The 13,011-nt window shown below is 37.2% G+C and overlaps 1 protein-coding gene across 3 annotated transcripts in view; it reads right to left on the bottom strand.

The window, feature by feature from the left end:
• Nucleotides 1-13,011, bottom strand: part of LOC109259552 (butyrophilin subfamily 1 member A1-like) — a 100,982-nt gene that overhangs the window by 16,974 nt on the left and 70,997 nt on the right. For all 3 annotated transcript variants that reach the window (XM_053905836.1, XM_053905925.1, XM_053905887.1), the window contains 3 exons: nucleotides 7,154-7,174; nucleotides 5,988-6,008; nucleotides 2,792-2,803 (listed from right to left, as the gene is read on the bottom strand). In XM_053905836.1, coding sequence (XP_053761811.1) covers nucleotides 2,792-2,803; nucleotides 5,988-6,008; nucleotides 7,154-7,174 — 54 coding nt within the window. The remainder of the gene's footprint in view (nucleotides 1-2,791; nucleotides 2,804-5,987; nucleotides 6,009-7,153; nucleotides 7,175-13,011) is intronic.

Genomic DNA, 13,011 nt, shown 5'->3' with positions numbered 1-13,011 from the left:
TTCACACCCCACTTACTTCAATGGACAAAACACCCAAGCAGACAATCAATAAGGAAACAATTGTTTTGAATGACACACTGGATCAGATGGACTTAACAGATATATGCAGAGAATTCTGTCCTACAGGAGCACAATACACATTTTTTTTCAAGTGCACTAGGGACATTCTCCAGAATAGATAACATCTCAGGCCTCACTGAGATGAAATGAGTCAGATCACTCTGTGCATCTTTTATCACCCCAATGCTATGAAACTTGAAGTAAATACACACACACACACACACACACACACACACACACACACACATTAGAAAGACCACAAATATAAGGAGGTTAAATAACGTGGTTTTAAAGAATGAATGGGAAATGAAGAGAAAAAAAAATACATGCAAAGAAATGAAAATGAAAACACAATGGTCCACAGCTTAGGAATACAGCAGAAGTGGTCCCAAAGGAAGTAGAGAACAATACCTACCTCAAGAAGCAGGAAACACCTCAAATAAAAAACGTAACCTTACATGAAAGCCAGAGAAAGAATGAAAAACAAAGCCTAAAACCTACCGAAGGAAAGTAACAATGAAGATTCAAACAGAAATAAAAGATATTGAAACAAGCAAGCAAACAAAATAGTAGAAATGATCAATGAAACCAGGAGCAGGATGTAAAAAAATAAGAATAAAATTGATAAACACCTGCCAGACTTATCAGAAAGGTAAGAGAAAGGACACAAGTAAATGAAATGACAAAGGAGAGATGAGAAACATCAAACAACACCACAGAAATATAAACAATGATAAGAACATAGTATAAAAAATATATGACAACAAATTGGACAAAAAGGAAGAAATGGAAAAACTTCTAGAAACATATAACCTACCGAAACAGAAACAGAAAGAGAAAGAAAACTTGAGCAGACCAATAACCAGCAATGACATTAAATTCCTAATCAAAACTCTACCCACAAACAAAAGTCAAGGACCTGACTGCTTGACAGGGAAAATCTATAAATCAGTTAAAGAAGAGTTAATACCTATTCTTCTCAGACTATTCCAAAAATCGGAAATTGAAGGAAGACTTTCAAATTCATTCTATGAGGTCAGCATTACCCTGATACCAAAATCAGACAAAGAATCCAATAAGAAGAGAGAACTACAGGCTAATATCCCTAATGAACATGAATGCAAAAATTCTCAAGGGAACACCAGCAAACTGAATCAAACAGTACATTCATACAGTCATTATCCAAGCCCAAGTGGGATTTATTCCTGTGCTGCAAGGGTGGTGCAATATTCCCAAATCAGTCAATGTGTTACATCACCTCAAAAAAAGAATGAAGAAAAACTATATGATTCTGTCAATAGCTGCAGATAAAGCATTTAGCAAAGTACAGCATCAATTCTTTTTTTTTTTTTTTTTTACATTTACTTAATTGATAGAGGGCACAAGCATAAGCATGGGGGATATATAGAGAGAGGGCAAGAGAGATAATCTTAAACAACTCCATGCTCAGCACTGACTCTGATGTGGGTCTTGATCTTAGGACCCTGGGATCATAAAACATCCTGAAACCAAAATTCAGACTGTCAGGTGACTGAGCCACTCAGGCAACCCAGGTGTCGATTCTTGATTTAAAAAGTACTACTACTAATAATAAATAATAATAATTAAAAGTCCTCCACAAAATAGGGATAGAATATACATCAACAAAATAATAACCATATGTGAAAGACCAACACTTAATATCATCCTCAATGGGGAACTGCTGAAAGATTTGTCAGAAAAAAAAAAAAAAAACAGACAGACAGACAAACAAACATAGATATCCACTCTCGCCCCTGTTACTTGACATCATACTGGAAATCTGAGCCTCAGCAAACAGACAATACAAAGAAATAAAAAGCATCCACATGCATAGAGAAGAAGTCAAACTTCTACTACTTGCAAATGACATGTTATAGAAAATCCAAAAGATTTCACAAAAGAATTTCTAGAAATGATACAGAAATCTAGTACAGTCACAGGATACACAATCAATGTGCAGAATTCTATTTAGATTCCTCATACACCAACAATGAACCAGCAGAAAAAGAAAGTAAGGGATCAGTCTTATTTATAATTACACCAGAAACCATTAGATAACTAGGAATTAACCTAACCAAAAAGGTACATGATCTCTACTCTGAAAAGTATAAGCATATTGTGCTTTGTGCTTTACACATACCAGTTTTCTCTTTGACCTACCTACCTGTTCCTTTCAATATAACTAGCCTCATCCTCATTGTTGCTTTTCAGCAAATCCACAACCCCATGAATAAGTCCAATCTCACCATTGTATGTGTTCAGAGCATCATGAATCCTCTTCCATAACACTTTTAGAATATTTGTTTTTCCTTTATTATTTGAATGTGGAATTTGCATCTGTTGTAAGACAGCAACTTCAATAATGAAAGAGAATCTTTTCTCCTCAGTGTTTCTCAAGCACTGAGTATACAATAGATGGTTAATTATTATATGCACAAAAGCTGACTGTCCTCACTGAATGAGGCATATATAAGACCTGAGTCCCGGCCCTCAGCACCACCAGGTGATGCATCTTGTTCTTCTCCATTTAGGCCTACATCATTCCTTGTCTTACGAATACTTATGTTCACTTTTAAAAAAGTAGCAGAAATATATTTTAGTTGCTTTGAAACATGTCTGGGCCATAAATGGAATGTCTGAATTTTGTTGTTTTATTAAAATGAAAAAAAAACTTCAAGTGTGGAATGTTGAAAACTAAATATCAACTTACCGTTCTCTTCTTCTATTTTCCATACATAAAGAAAGAAACAAACAAAAAAGTATGTTAGAAAGTGTCTTCCTATCCCTATTCATGGAAAATCTGTCCCAGAACTTGGTCCACATTTGAAAACAGACACCCAGAAACTTGACGATCCAGTATATTTCTCTGACATAGAAAGATACTTGTATTTACTGAATAATAATAATAATAATAATTAATAACAATACTAAAATAACACAAAATTAAAAAATATATTATTTGACTTGTAAATGCATTTATATAGATACAAGAGAGGATATTAAAAAAAATCTCTTTTGGATGAGGTCTGAAATTTGAGAAAATAAGTGCTAAGGACCTAAAAATTGCATCCATCCTTTCCAAGATAAGAGGGTAGTGTTAAAGTGGCCTTACGGACCACATTTTAGCACGAGATCATTTCTAGTATCGGGAAGCTGATAAGCAGAAAATGAAGAATAAAAAAAAGTAAAAAACAAAAAAGAAAAAAAAATAAGTGAGAACGAAGGATTTCCTCAGAATGACGGTATGTTTTACTTACCTTGCATTAAGAAGGTGGAGTCTTTAGCATACTCAGCTCAAGTAATGAATCCTTAATGCGAACCAAATAAACTCAAGACATCTGTTTTGGAGTTTTGACAATAAGTAGGTGGTTTCCTGATACACATCTTAAAATGTTCGAAACCACAGGCTGTTTAGTCATACAGTCATGGAAACCTACCAACTCTATCTTAAATTAATCTGAAATTATTAAATTATTGCTGATTTGTCCTCCAGAATAAACTCTACATGGCGGCATACTTAAGATGAAATGCAATTCCTATGGATTTTACCCTCAAACACATAATAACACTCTCTTTCTCTCTCTCTCTCTCTCTCTCTTTTTTATTTCAAAGAGTTAGCAAATATCTTCCCTAGCCGTGTTTTGAGAAGTTTCTTTATTTTTTATAATTAATGTTTATTTATTTTTGAGAGAAAGAGAGAGAGAGAGAGAGAGAGAGCGAGCAAAGGAGCAGAGTGAGAGGGAGACCGAATCTGAAGCAGGCTACAGGGTCCAACCTGTCAGTACAGAGCCTGAATCAGGGCTCCCACTCACAAACCCTGTGATCAGGACCGTAGCCGATGTTAGACGCCCAAGGGATTTGAGCCACCCAGGTGCCCCAGAAAGTGTCTTAAGTAAGCAATAGTATAGCATGTTTCCTGGAAAGTACCTCATTCATTGAAATAAGTGCAATTTCACAATAGATATTTATTAAACATTTGACCAAATATGACTATACTACACATAGTTCTATGTGCCTTTAAAACTGGTTGGTAGAATAACTTGGAAATCATTAAGTTCATGCAAGGTACAAACCTCATTAAATGTCACCATTATCCTTGCAAATAAACTATGCCAAATTATTTTTCTGATGCATATTTTGAATATTTAACTGTCCAGGGCATGCAATGTCCCTTGCCACTTCTGCCTCAGGTCTGCTACTGCCTCTCACTTCCCATGAAGCTTGTGGATCCTCCAAGAAAGATAACTGAGTATAGGAGTGTGGGTTGGTGGAGCGAAGGAGAAAAATTGGTCTCACATGAGGGTCATCTGTGTGCTTAAATGCTCAAATACTGACTCTTTCATTTAAGGAGGATTTTGCTGTATTCATCAAGTTGCTACCTCCCAACTCCCACCCCATTTATATCCACACATGGCGTACGAAATCCACACTCCACATGGTTGTCCTGAGGTCACATAGATCCTAACTGGAAGTCTCCTGGGCAAGCCCATTTCTGGCAGTTCCAGTAAAAGAGTCTTCACCTTGCCTCACCTGACCCAGAGTTGTATGTCTAAAGACATGAGTTTCAGACCACTATGAGATGAAGCCAATGTAAGAGATTAATTTTCACCTATGTGATTCTGTAATTTAGGTGTTATGTGATCTTTAAGCCATCGAACAGGATAGCAATGGAAATATTGTTCTCTTTTCCTACATAATCTAGAAAACCAAAGAGGAAAACAAACAGAAAACGACAAAAAATATGAATAAAAATCATTTCTTCCACTCAACAGATATTTGTGGACTGGCCGCCCTTAGCTCTGCACGGATCAGGCTCCCTCAGTAAAGGAGGACACAGAACTCTGACCTGTCACATGCACAAAGCACCATGCTAAGCAATAATGAGAGACTGCATGGCTGTGGGATTCCATAGAGTACTCAGATCCCTCTCTGTGGTCGTGATCATTCACCAAGTTCCGACAGGGAAAGCAGAGTTAATTGTGACATGAGCACAGAAATAAAGTATTTCAGGAATAGAGAAAAACAAGTGCAAAGGCTCAGAGATAAAATCACTAAGAAACATGTCCCTAGGGCACCTTGGTAGCTCAGTCACTTGAGCATCTGACTCTTGACTTCAGCTCAGGACATGATCTCACGGTCTGTGAGTTAGATTCCCCATAGCTCTGCACTGACAGCACACAGCCTACTTGAGATCCTTCCTATCCCTCTTTCTCTGCCCCTCCCCTGCTCTCTCAATCTGTCTCTCAAAATAAATAAAATGAACATTAAAAAATTATTTTTTTAAGTAACAAAGTCGAGTTTCTCTTAAATAAAAAGGCCAAGTGTTACAAAAAAAAATCAAAACAAACAAAACAACCTGGATACAGAATATCAAAACATATGAAGATCATATTTAACAATTTTACATATAACACGGAAAAGTGTAAATCTTTTTTAAAGAGCGAAAACTTGATTGTTACATATTTGGTTGTTGTCTTATCATATAAAGTACAAATTAACATCAATAAATATTTAATTATAAAGAAGTTAGGAATTAGCAGAAACCAAGTTGATGATCAAAATTCAGGTATGGTTATGCATTTTGGAAGTCATAGTAGAAAAAATCATAAAGGAATATCTGAATACTTTCTTTGGCCCTTAAAAAGAAATATGTAATAAACAGATAAAATATTTCAACAAAAATGCCACAGTGTGACTGTATTTAAATGAAAATTGGTTACACAACCTATGATTTATAACATTACCAGAAACAAATTAGTTTCAACTGATAACTAACTAATGTTATACAGGGAGACCAATTGAAAGAATTGATAATTTATGATATAGAAATCGTTTGCTAAATTTTAGTTGATCGAGTATATTTTTCTATGATGTTTGCCTCTAAAATATATACAAATACTACTCACCTTTCTGTTCAGTTAAGAGGTCTGTGTAAAAACAAAATATATAATATTCAACAAAGTATATATAGAAGAATTTCTAAAGAAATAGACTTTACTAAAATCTTTCAACCTCTGACTTGGTACAATATTAAGCAATATGTAAAAATAAGAGCTGGAGAAGAGGAAAAAGAAGCAGGACTTGTGTCCATCATCTCAAACAGACTTTTTCTAAGGGACTCTGGAGTATCATGAAATATGCTCATAATTCCATTGTCTGCAGTTTCCTTTCTACAAGAACTAAGTCGGTCTATGTCCCTCCATTTGTTGATTGTGTGGAGCTCATGATAGGATATTCCCTAAGAAAAGTTCATCCAGATTACACATGGGATCTGTACTTCAAGAGACTGGGACAGGATGAGCAAGCCTTTGAGAGAGGAATATAACGAGAGTCAGGAATAACCTGTTACAGTGAATCAGTCTTCATCACTCATGCCAAGAAGAATTCCTTGCATTAAAAGACATGAATTTTCCCCGACACTTCAGAGAGAGCATACACTGATGATAATACAAACACCCATTCATACCTTGGAAACTCGTCTGCAGCACATGAGGAAATATTTAAAATGTGAGGGGGTCAGAGGAGGCTAGAAAGAATCCTCAAAACATGAGGATGTTTTGAAAATGCAGAAGAGAAAAAAAGATTCTACACTTGCATTTGACACAAGCTTGCTTTTCTCAGTTTCAATGACATGGATTGGCAAGTTAAATGTATGCTGGAAACTAGCCAACAAAAAGTGAGAATAGGTAACATTAGTAGAGATTTGGATGGTGGACCAGGCTGTGCTCTGCATTGAAATGTAGCACCATGTGCCTGTTCAGGATTTCTGGTGGGTTACTGCAGACCTTGCTTTTCTACTTTGCCCAGGTATTAACCAGCTTCTCCTCTCTGTAGAATCAAAGCAATACTTGCAAACTCCTTGGTATTATACACCCAATGATCCAACAGAGCTCATGGAAACCTAACCTAATGAGGAAAAAGATAAGGAAATGCACAACCCCAAATTCATAATCAGTATTTATTTCCTTCTATCTTTACCAAATGTTTTTCTCCTAAATATTCTTTTTAACAAATCTTATCTTTTGATATTGAGATCAATCCAATAAACACAAGGAAGTAATTAATGACTTACCATATTCTTCCTGGAGTTTACCTTTAAGAAGGAAACACAAGTAAGTTAGAGAGTGAAACTAAAAATTCTGACATTTCATTGCTCTGTGAAGGTGGTTCAGCACATGACAGATGGAATTTGGAAACTATGTATTTTGTGTGTGTGATCCAAGTGCTATGCAGCTGGATAATAAATAAATACAACTTTGACCCAGTAGAGATACTTGACAGAGTTTGAGAACCTGTACCATGATTCAGAGAGGTCTGAGTCATGACCCTCCAGCACCACCAAGGGTGATAGTCTCCAGAGAAGAGTGTGATCTCTTGGGTATTTAGTAGTTCTGAGCTGCCCTCCATCAAGTGTCTCCAAAGCACAACTCTGTAACAAGTATTACCATCTCATATCAAAGTTTTGAAACAGTTTCAATCATTATTTCTCTTACATTAAATATTATAGATATGACCATTGTAGGAATGTGGGGAATAAGCTTAGAAATTCCCTGGGCTTACACCAATGGGTTAAAAGGCATAAAGAAGTACAAAGCCATAGGATTCTCACACTTGAGTTTGGATAAACAGGATTAGGTCCCCGAGAGAGAGAGTGGTGTGCAAAGGCATCCATAATAGAGAGGGGGTGCAAAAACACCCAGAATAGAGAGGGGAGCAAAGGCCCACAATACAAAGGTATATGAGGTAAGTAAGATTAGGTGTTCAGAGCAAAAACACTCCCCAATTTATTACTGTAGCAGAAAGCTGCTTCCACAGCAGGGAAGCACCAAGTTAGGTAAACAGGTAAATTGGGCTATAGACAGGTAAATTGGGCTATAGACCACTGCGCTGCACTGTGGATGAAGCATAGGTGATTAACAAAAGAAAAGGTGCCTTGTTAACCCTGAGATCACATGTCCTACCTGTCTCATCCCCTAAGCTAACTAAGATAAACAGAGGTGGTGCCTCATGTCTGCTGTAAACAACCAACCGTCTGACTTCCTGAAACCAGGATTTTGTTTTGTATTAACCCAAACTCCTAACCCTGAATACCTTCCAGTCCCTTTCCCTCATGTCCCCAAGTTAATGTTCACAGTTTCCTTGTCTCTTTGTGCACATCCATCAACATGTTTGTAAGCCTCTTGATCCTAATGAAAATGGAGGAAGGACCCTTATTTGGGGCTCTTGTCTTTTCCAGGACATTATCTATCTCTCACTTTTCATCCTTCACCCCGCTCTCTTGCTGGCTAAGAGAGAATGTTAGACTTAGAACCTATGACAGATGGTGATCCCAACATGATAGAAGGAAAGGGGGACTACTGGCCAATGTGGGCAAGGAGCCAACATGGTCAGGAGGTGAGACACAAGGAGTGTGGGATGCCATGAAACAGGTAAGAAGCTCCAAGAAAAAGGGGAACCTGGGTGGCTCAGTCAGTTAAGCATCAGACTTCAGCTCAGTTCATGATCTCACAGTTTGTGGTTCAAGTCCCACATTAGGCTCTGTGCTGACATCTCAGAGCCTGGAGCCTGCTTGGGATTCTGTGTCTCCCTCTCTCTATGCCCCTCCACTGCTCTCTCTCTCTTTATCTCTCTCTCTCTCTCTCTCAAAAATAAAGAAACATTAAAAATTTAAAAAAAAGAAGCTCCAAGAAAAAAAAAAAAAACACATCTGGTATAGTCTCTACCTGCTGAGGTAAGAGATAAAGTGAAACTATATTAGGATTCTCTGTTGCAGAACTCTCTGAAAGATCTCCCATAGGAAACTCCCTAGCTCTTGACTCCCTAGCCCCTGAACAAAAGCTCTATATTTGAATTCTTCAGTCACTATGAGAGACAGCAAGGATGACTCAAACTATAAGGCTCTCCTTAAATTATTGCTGGCTGTCCAACAAAATTGCCCTTGGTTCTGTAAACCAGGAACTTATGATTTTGATGTGTGGGAATGAGTAGGGAAAACATTAAAGGCCAGGCATTCTTAAGGGGCTAATGCCCCCCTGAAGTAAACCTCACTTGGTCCGTCATCTGCACTGCCTTCTCCCCTTGAGCTCAGACAACGTATATGAAGATATAGAGTTATCTAAGATGAATGGAAAACCTTGGCCCACCTATAATCAGGCAGTGCCTCTGGCACCTTTACAGCCAACAGATACTCCTCCTCCCCCCAAAGGGTGGGACGACATCGAGCCTCAAAAAACTTCATCAATCGACTCTGATAAGGTCCTTACCCCAATGCAAAAGTGCCTTAAAAAAGTCCATAAGGCCTGTGAATCCCGGCTGTTTCCTGTTGTGAGGCAAAATGGACAATATGTCCATGAAAGCTTGCCCTTCCAAACAGTAAGGGAATTACAGAAAGCAGTTCAACTCTACCGCCTTCATATCCCTTTTACGATAGGTATTTTGGAAACTATTTGTGGCACTTATTCCAAGTGTGTCTGTTGCTGGGGCTGTCTCGTGAAAATCATCCTGATTCCAGCCCAATATGCTGTCTTTGCTCAGGAATTTCATGATGCTTGTGTGGCTTGTGCTGTGCAGAACTTTGCTGCTGCTATTCTGGTGTCTTTTGAACAATTGTCTGACACGAGGCAGTATTCCCAACCAAGGTAGCAAGCCCAGCTCCAATTATTATCAGTAAAGCAATGCGCTGAAATAGTGCAGTGTATTTTACACAGGCTATCCCTAATATAGGAGACTCTAACTCTCTCCCTCTCTCTCACCGTTTCTCCCTATACTCTCTGGTTACTCTAATTATATCTAAGGGCCTTTCTCTCATTCATTTCCTGAATTAAAGACTGATGAATAGAGCCAATTGTCTCTGCCTACTGTAACTTGGAATGGAAATTTTAAGGAATATTCCTAAGCAGCTGCCAAAACTCCTTTTGTTTCTGGGAACTTCCCAGTCTTCTCTGGCCTGACATATACTGTCTAATTCCACTAGTGGAAAACAAAACAAAACAAAACAAAACAAAACAAAACAAAAATTGGTATCTGCTCATCTCTTCAATACCTCAGAGGGCATCAACTCCTTCTCCCGAGGCTATCAAAAAGCAAAAAAAAATATCCCCTTAAATTTTAGATTTTTTCACTGGTTCCATGGGAAAATATTAACAGTGGTAAACTTTTAAGGGGACATAGATGAAATATTATTAATATAGGCATGTCTTTCAAATTATAAAACTTTATTCTACTAAGGTTTACTTAAGTTCAAATAAGCTCATGTTATCTCTCTTCCAACTTATTAACAAAAGGATAACTTAAAATAATGGTTAACTTTGTTTGCCTCATAGTTTTCATAGGTATTTGTCAAGATAGCTTTCAGTGTCTTTGGTGACCTAAACCTTTAACATTTTAAATAAATGATAAATTGAATTGAGTTCGTTGGACATGTAGATCTCTTCCAAATCAAATGGAATGATAAAGCTTTGCCTACTAAACATGGATTTATGTTTCTGACTTCTTAAAATAAATAAATAAATAAATAAATAAATAAATAAATAAATAAATGTTTAAATTCATGCTTTATGTTTAAAGGATTCATAAGTTTACCACCTGTTTTTTTTCTGATGTAACAGACAATTCACAATTGATCACTTCTTAGTTTTCAGTAGAGACTAAGGTTTCAAACAGTTAAAATTCTGCTAAATGTAGTTAAAACTGATAAAAATAAGAAAAGCAACTCTGTATCTAGAAAAGTAGGAGATATGAAAGAAAAATATAAGAAATGGAACTATATTTTTGTTGAAGGTAAAAGAAAGTAATTTTGCCCTAAATGAGACTGGTTACTTGGAGAAAAATGTCTTGGGACAAAATCTAAATGCAAAGAAAAGTTGTAGAATGTTTGTAAAGAAAAATATTTAAAAATAAATTTTATGTATGGACAGGAAGGACTAAGGTTAAAACAAATGGATTTTAAAAGTACACAGGGTTACAATTATAATTCCGCCTCCTTTTTTTTTCCAAAGGCTGGTAAAATAATGACAATACTCATCAAAATGAGGTTGCCAGCCTCAGTCTTCCACATTTGTGTTGTTCCTGTTTAGCAGAGGAATGGGTGCCTATGGCATGTGAGGGATGGATGATATATGAAGAGCTTTTACTAAGATACATGGGAGCCATTTTACTAAACTTAGTCCACTGTATGCCACAAATGGATGTCCACATGGATGAAACATATTTATGTGGGCATTGTTGAGAAAACAGGGGGATAGACCTTGACTTTGGCCCTTTAGCCCCCTCCTTCAATTGCCAATGATCAATAAGTAAGTTACTGTTGAACTTAAATAAAATTAATGCATCCTATGACAACCAGAGAAAAAATACATTTTTGTTAATGGTAATAAATAAATAAGTAAATAAGAAAATGAATATAATTTTAATTAGAAGGGTAAAACAACAGGACAACACATCCTTTTAAGTTGCTTTACTTAAACCTTGGTTAGAATTACCTATTCCTTATAATCCACAAAGTGAAACAATTTTAAAATGAGCATATATTATGCTCAAAAACATGTTACATAAAACAAAAAGGGGGAGATACCCCTGGTTGTTTGCATTACAACCTCAGCTCCTTCTTAATTATACTATGATTACTCTTAACTTTAAAAATCTTAATCCTCAAGGACTAACTGTAGCTGAGTGATATTCTTCAAAATAAGATAAGCCCTCTCACCCTATGGTGTTGTACAAGAGCCCTGAAGGGGGGTGCACATGGTCTGGGCCCACTAAACTTCTCACCTGGAGTTGAGGATATGTTTGTGTTCTTTCAGATTCCGAACCACTGTGGATCCCCTGTCAGTTGGTGAAGCCATACTGTGGCAGGGTGGAGACCCCTAGGATATGTTCCAATGAACCAAGACTTCCAGAGAATGACTGAGTGAGCAGTCACTGGCCCTCTTCTTCAAGATGGAAGAAGCCTCTTCATGGACTCCTCATCCTGAAACCACTCCACAAAAGCAAGTCCTTGCTCCTGATATAATATGGGGCAGCCTTAAACACCTGTCTAAACAGGCCAGCATCCTCTTACAACACAATGGTACTGCATACACCCCTGACTCGCACCTGATAGCCATGATCTCCATCATTGACAGAAATTCAATATGGGTAACTCTGATGATATTCCTTGCCCTCTTTTGTCCATGCCAAGCTCCATATTCATATTGGGCTCATCTCCTTAACCCACCTATATTTGATAGCCTAACACTCTTAGACCAGGATATTCCTATTAGCAAAAATGACCCTGAGTTCATGGGAGGAGCCAATCTTAACCCTCCCTTCCAAGCTGAACAAAAGCATTGGCTTGACATGCTAAGACCTCAATGGTGGCTTACTTCAGCACCTCCTATGTGTGTTTTTAAACTCAACAACTTATCTGCTTTCCTTAAACTAAAAACCAACTAGCTTTTACATGTACAGCCCAAAACCTCTACAAGCCCAGATATTATAACCTTTTTCTCAGCTGCAAGTTTTGGTATACCTCAACAAAAAACATATCTCACACTCCTAATGTTGTAGCTTGCTCTAGTCTCAAGTATTCAGACCACCCCTGGAACATTATTCCTCGGACAAACTGCTATGGAGAGACTGATCATAATCTTTACTGGGGAAATTGGACTATTATTGACATGGGTCCTAGAGGACATCTTGAAACAAAATATTCTAATAAGACCATATCCTTTTACCAGTTTAGTAAGGAGAGTATTTTTTGAAAAGATGGAGGTTTGTCTGACCCTATAATTTCTGCTTATAAAGTAAAATTAAAGAATCTTGGCTTGTTAATCTTTGGATGCTAGGTCTTCCCCTCTTCACTTGTACTATTAGCCATGGTGACATTTATGTAAAACGGCATGTTAACCTAACTTGGGCCTCCCTGTACAATGGACCACTATTTGTGTCCCT

This window comes from Panthera pardus, unplaced genomic scaffold (genome assembly GCF_024362965.1).
Source record: "Panthera pardus isolate Hobbes unplaced genomic scaffold, ASM2436296v1 HiC_scaffold_1, whole genome shotgun sequence".
NCBI lineage: Eukaryota > Metazoa > Chordata > Mammalia > Carnivora > Felidae > Panthera > Panthera pardus.
This window is presented reverse-complemented; position numbering and strand designations above follow the sequence as displayed.